At 31.2% G+C, this 6,289-nt stretch overlaps 1 protein-coding gene across 2 annotated transcripts; it reads right to left on the bottom strand.

Annotated features, from left to right (window-relative positions):
- Positions 1 to 439: 439 nt before the first annotated feature.
- Positions 440 to 4,504, bottom strand: LOC114759387 (protein DOWNY MILDEW RESISTANCE 6-like). Of its 2 annotated transcripts, XM_028948559.1 has the most exons (5): positions 4,178 to 4,504; positions 3,458 to 3,708; positions 2,531 to 2,852; positions 1,607 to 1,816; positions 440 to 721 (listed from the first exon to the last, which is right to left on the bottom strand). In XM_028948559.1, exons 1-5 carry the CDS (start codon positions 4,391 to 4,393, stop codon positions 641 to 643), a joined length of 1,080 nt encoding a protein of 359 aa, XP_028804392.1. In that variant the 5' UTR covers positions 4,394 to 4,504; the 3' UTR covers positions 440 to 640. The 2 variants fall into 2 exon arrangements, with proteins under 2 accessions (XP_028804392.1, XP_028804398.1); XM_028948565.1 differs by lacking the exon at positions 440 to 721 and having other exon boundaries at positions 1,290 to 1,816.
- Positions 4,505 to 6,289: the final 1,785 nt, after the last annotated feature.

Here is a 6,289-nt window from a genome sequence, read left to right as displayed (position 1 = left end):
CAAATTCTTACACAATTTTACCCAAGTTCTACACTTAACCTAACCTTCTCAAGTATCAATCAAGTGAACAAATCAACTAAATGGTGATCAAGTATTTAGAAGCATTAAGAAAAGAGTAAAATAAACACATATATGTCATTAATCACAAAGAGAAAGGAGCAATCAAGAGTTAATCCATACAAGGGTTCAAAATAATCCTAGAACAAACTATTTAGCTACTTATAGTTAGCCACAAGCCACAAATGCAAAGGAAATTCGTAGTCATAGCAAATTACAAGAGAGGAAATGGAGGGAGAAGTAGAAAAAAACAAGAAGATGAAGCTCCAAATCTCTTTCAAAGCTCAATCTCTTGTTCCAAACTCTTCAAACACCCAAACCGTAGCACACAAAGCTCCCAAGAATGCCCAAGACGTGTAGAATGCCATCCAAGGTCAAAATTTGTAGGCTTAGTTGAGCTATGCATTTTGCTATCAGCGAGTATGCTGTGGCCAAGTTTGTCTCTATTTCAGTTGGGCTGCAGCTACGTTAGAGAGCACTGCGGCTCACTTTGCTTCTGGAAAATTAAACTCCTTCTACATCAAATAAGGATCTCTACCCATGTTTTCACTTCTAATGATTCTTCTTTGTTCTTATAATACCTTCATGACACAACCTTGATCCTCAAAATCTTTGAAAGGCTTCCAAAGTCGGCTTGACATTTAATTCTTGGATCAAAATATACCTTGCAAAAGAGCAACTCTATAAGCTCATAAATAGCAAAGATTAAAGCCAAAATATGCACAATTAAGCAATAATGTGTAAACCAAAGACATCATGCATATTTTCCTATCTTTGAGTATTAAAATATGCACCAATGCACCAAAAAGTATCAAAAGCTTAAGAAAAATGTGCTGAAATGACATGAAAATCTAGAGGTTAACACACATCCAAATGCTTTTTTTTTTTTTGCTTATAGAGGATTCAAAGGTTTTAAATAAAGAACTAGAAGTAATGTGACGCGATTTTTTAGAATTAATTATAATGTTTAAAGTTAATTAGACCCAAAAAAAAAATGAAAACACCACAAGAATCGTAAACAGAAAAGTGAGTTTGAAAATTAAGATTCGGTTCTTTCTTGACCTATGGACTTCTAAGATTCTTCGTATCAGTTTGCGTAGAAAGGTATTAAAATAAGGGTGTGACAAATAGTACTCTTTAGGTTCAATAATTAACCAACGTGAAAGACAACAGACAATGTATCATACACACACACACACACACACACACACACATATATATATATATATTACAGAAAACAGTAGTACAGCAACTTGCATTACATGTTTACAGATTTCTCTCATTCCCATCGATATAAAAGAAAACAATTACGTATACCATATGTAAGTCGCCATAATTGTATCATTTTATAGATTTATAAAAACCTTAATTACTATATCGCTTCATTCTTATTTTTACTTTCTAGCTTATTTGAATGTTGCACAGACTTTTAGTTAATAATTACATGAAGCAGTTTCTATAGTCTGAAAAGTCATAACGACTTGACTTTCAGCTTCAGTTTCTTTTGCTTGTCAATTAGATTTATTTAGGAGTGCAATTCATCTTCAACCTTGGGACCTTTGCTGAAGAAATTTCCTCGAAACTCTGCACATGTCATGGATCTGTAAGTTGGTGTGGAGCTTCCATTGACTAAAACTTTTGCAGCCTCTATAATGCTTTCATTTGAAGGATAAACGAAATAGGAAACACTTGTTCGTGAAGTGCTTGAATTTGTCACTACTCGGTGTTCAGCACCAATAAGCCTTCCATTACTGATTATCTGTTTCAGTCAAATATAGTTAATCAAGCTATTGAGTTAAGTAAAACAGACAGATCAAATAAAAAGTTTAATTACTGTTAGGAACATTCAGGTTTGCAAGGTGGGACATGCCGTAAGCTTACTAGTTCATGTCAATAGCGTAACTATATACAATGAATCATACTCATATTAATTAACTAAACTGATTGACGTAATCATTTATTTTAAGAAAACATTTCCTTCTTTGTCCGTACAAACTTGATTATGTCAACGACAATAACAATTGGAATAATAATGGCATACATCACCCAGGCATAAACCAATATATGTATAAGTAACATACTCCCTTATTCCAAACGTAGGGGCTAGCTAGTTGGGGGTTTTATTTTGTTCTTAAATGTAAAATATCAGTCTATTTTATTTCTCAAATTTATAATTTTTTCCAACAGGCATATTTTTTTATTGTATATATTAAGGAAGTTTCTATCAAGAAATAGTTTTAATGCAAATGATTAGAATATTTTACGAAAAGCAACATACACTTTTTTTAAACAAACAATTAACTTAGTAACTAATTTTTTTAATCTTTGCAAAATAATTATCTAGTTTTTATATTTAACGATGGCAAAAAAAAAAAAGTTCTTGTATTTAAGACAAAAGAGAATACATTATTTACGGACAAAACTATGCAATCGGCAATTAATGATACTTTTTTATATGAAATATAAATAATACCTGTAAGATGAGCCCTATGTTAACCACAAAGGCATTAGGAATAGGTTCAACTCCAATCCATTGTCCATCCTTGACAACTTGAAGTCCTTGAACATGTTCCTCTTGAAGCAGAATGGTTATGAGTGTAGGGTCTCTGTGCTTTGCCAAGCCTAGGGTTAAACTTGGGTCAGGGCAAGGAGGATAGTGATGAACCAATATCATTGGATTTTCAGAAAGATCTCCACTGAAATAACCAGGGTTTAGTCCTAACCCTTCACAAAGCAGCTCCAGAATTTTCAACCCCAGTTTTCTCAGTTCTCTTGTGTATTTCCCAACAACCTCACTAAGGAAAACCGAAAGAAATCATGTTAGTTGTTACAATTAATTGTTTAATTTAATCAAGAGAAATTAGAGAAAGTTTACTTGTGTGATGTTGGGAAAGAATTGAATACAAGTTGATTCTATCTTTCAAATATATTTATAATTTTGATAATATTAATGCAGCCGGGTGACCTAGATTTTCTCGTTACGTCTTTAGTTTTTTTGGAATTAAATTTTTGGTCATCTAATTGAAGGCGAATATTTCATCGATGTTTGATTATTCTATGTAATGATATGGAATGAACTACAATGAAAAACTCAAAAGGGTTACAAAATAATAATATATACATTCTGAATCACTCCCTCTGATTTTAAATATATGATTATTCTATGTAATGTAAATTCTCAATCAACTTAGCAAACATTAAAAGAGTCTTTTATCGATGCGGTTTTCCAATGAAAACAAGTAAATGAGGTATTTTAGAGAAATCAAAACACATTTTTACAATAATAACTAATTTTCTTAATATTTGTTAATTAGTTATCTAATTCTTCTTTCTCGCCAATTATTATCTGACTCCTATATTAAGGTGTAGAGGATTGTTATAATGTTGACTTAATTATTACCGATAATTAGTTGGTTTGTGAGGCCAATACTGAATGAAGTCTCCAGAAGGAGGACACGGGTGAGTCAACGAGTCCTTCCAATACTGAATTGCGTCTCTCTTGTGATTCTGGCTGCTTGTGTACAGCTTGCAGCTTCCATTTGGGTCCTTTGAGCATTCCTCTATCTTCTCCTTCCCAGACATCGCATGAAATTCCTTGTAAATGCTCACAGTCTCATCCATCAAATCCTTCGAAACTCCATGGTTCACCACCTACTTCACAGTTTAATTGATAGCTAGGGGTTACCATTAAATCGATTAGGAGAAGCACGCACACATACACACACTTCCTTCAATCTTGATTATAGGAACTAGATAGCTAATTTATAGATATTAAGAAAATTAGCTAAGTTAGTTATTTATAATAAATATTTATTGATTTCTCTATAATAATCCCTTTTAGATCATTATGTGCAGTACCCCATTGATGGAAATCCCTTTCATATATGCAATCAATAAAGATAACTTGAGAAAAAGTTTATAAATTTAGAACACAATGAATTGAGGTTTTATATTTTAGACCAAAACAAATACTTCAACTAGCCCCTATATATTTAGGATCAAAAGGTGGTGTATATATATATGCACTTGATAAAGACATCAGAGAGAGAGAGAGAGAGAGAGAGAGAGAGGAGATTCAAGATGAGATTTATCTCAGAAAGTAGGGAAAAGATTAAGAAACCTGGAAAAATCCATACTCCTCGGAAGCTTTCAAGACATGCCTCACAATATCAGCTCGATCATGTCCTCCAAGATCTATCACCGGAATTGTCTCGCTGGAAGCAGCAGCTAGATTCCCCGGTCGGCATTCCGGTGGCTGTATGTACGATGATGGCACGGAGGAACGAGCATTATACCAGCTTGACACAAGCATCTCATCCAACGTCTCCATGCTCATGTAACTCTCAATATAATGATCACAATCGTCTTTAGCTGCAAATTTTAACAATAAGAAGCCTAGCCCTATATAGATGTTCCCATAAACTACATAGAGAGAGAGAGAGAGAGAGAGAGAGATCTGAGAAGAAGTCTTTTCCTTGGTCTCTCCTCTCCCCTATTGGAATAAGGAATCGATCATTGTAGAACAAGAATATTTAGAGATACATATGTCATGATATTTATTATATTATTTCGGATATTATTGTTTATTATCATTAATTAACTAGTCATTGTGCTAATCTTCAATAATTTGAATAGATAGATACGTTTACGTAATGGTGGAGTTGCTTTCATACCCTTGTTTGGAAAACAGATACGCTTATGGATTAATTTAAAAATATGCAAGTTTAGAGAATATCAAATTAAAGGAGTGCCTGCTTTCTTAATTCCACAATGTTTTTTAAATTTTGTTGAAAATATGACTATATTGAGTTTGAATTTTTTTTATTAATCTATATTCCAAAAAATATTTCAACACACATATATATTAATTAAATTAAAATGCTTTATTTCAGATCCAATAACGGAAGAAATTGAAGTAGATCTAATTAATAAGAAAATATACTATCGATCAACATCTATATATAAATATATTTTTATTTAAAACCACGCATATAATTGACATATGAGTCCAATATAAATTATATAAGTATAATCATTAATAAAAAAACAATAGTGAGTCACAACTTTTATTAAGTTGTGAAGAACGCGGAATTCATTTTAGGCTATGTACAAAGCATATGACCTCCTCCAATTATAATAAAATAAGTCTAAGTCATCCCTCCATCAAACAATTAATTCCCAAAAAAAAAAATGAATTGATGTTTCCTTTACTTCCATTAATTGTTCTCAATTTAAAAACCCCAATCAATAAAATAAATCAAAATGGCGGGTTTGACTTGTAACTTCCTGTACTGGAGCTCAAAACTGAATGATGCACATGCATTATTGTAGTTAGGCAAATTTAATACTCCCTCTTGTTCCAAATATAATATTTACTATATGAATTTATTTTGATTTTAAATATAAAACCGTAATTGATAATTTATTTTGTCTCCTAAATTTATAATTTTTCTAAATTTTTTATTAATTGCAGATATTAGTTTTTCCAATCAAAGACATAGTATCCAATGAAAATTATTAAAAGGGAGACTTTAGAAAACTTGACACATTTTTTTATAAATACTTAACTTAAAATAATTTTTATAATATTTATAAAGTAATTATTTAGCTATTATATTTAACACTGGAGGAATAATAATTAAAAGGTCAACTAGCAGCCAAGCATGTGCATTCATAATTGATTTATAGAAAATTGAATAAAAGTTAGTTCCAATCTATTATAATGCACTCAAAGTTCCACTATTAAACCATATTTGTCTTTAAAAACCTAGGCTTAATAGCATTAACCCTTATTATTTATAATGTACAGAATGGCCTGTCTCTCTTGGGTCTTCTCTCCATGGTCATCGGGGTGTAAAGTCTCTATCTCTTATATGGAAGAAAAATCGTAAATATTTATAATTTAAACATTATTTAAAAACCATACTTATCCTCCTAAGGCATTGGAAATAAAATAAAAATAAAAATAAAAACAGTTTCACTGGCTATTTGACAATGCAATCCTCTTTAGTGGAATAGTCTTCATTATTATCAAACTCACATGTTAGTTCTCGTGTTTAATTGTTTTACAGTTTTAGTTTATAAAATTGTGTCAACTCACTATTAAATTAGTGATAGCTATAAACTTGATTGAACCTACAAATTCACTCACCAAATTACCATTTTTATGTTTTTAACTTATAAAATCATGTTAACCCATTCTTAAACTCATGCTAAATTTTTAATTTGATTA

Source organism: Neltuma alba, unplaced genomic scaffold (assembly GCF_004799145.2).
Source record: "Neltuma alba isolate B1F8T4 unplaced genomic scaffold, ASM479914v2 tig00001590_pilon, whole genome shotgun sequence".
Taxonomy (NCBI): Eukaryota; Viridiplantae; Streptophyta; class Magnoliopsida; order Fabales; family Fabaceae; genus Neltuma; species Neltuma alba.
This window is presented reverse-complemented; position numbering and strand designations above follow the sequence as displayed.

Bases quoted from the DNA above. Each gene is read 5' to 3' on its own strand.
- LOC114759387 (XM_028948559.1), bottom strand. From the start codon at position 4,393: ATGAGCATGGAGACGTTGGATGAGATGCTTGTGTCAAGCTGGTATAAT. The intron at 3,709-4,177 runs GTTTCTTAATCT...ACTGTGAAGTAG, and splicing joins AGGAGTATGGATTTTTCCAG to GTGGTGAACCATGGAGTTTC. The intron at 1,817-2,530 runs GTATTATTTATA...TGACTGAAACAG, and splicing joins ACATAGGGCTCATCTTACAG to ATAATCAGTAATGGAAGGCT.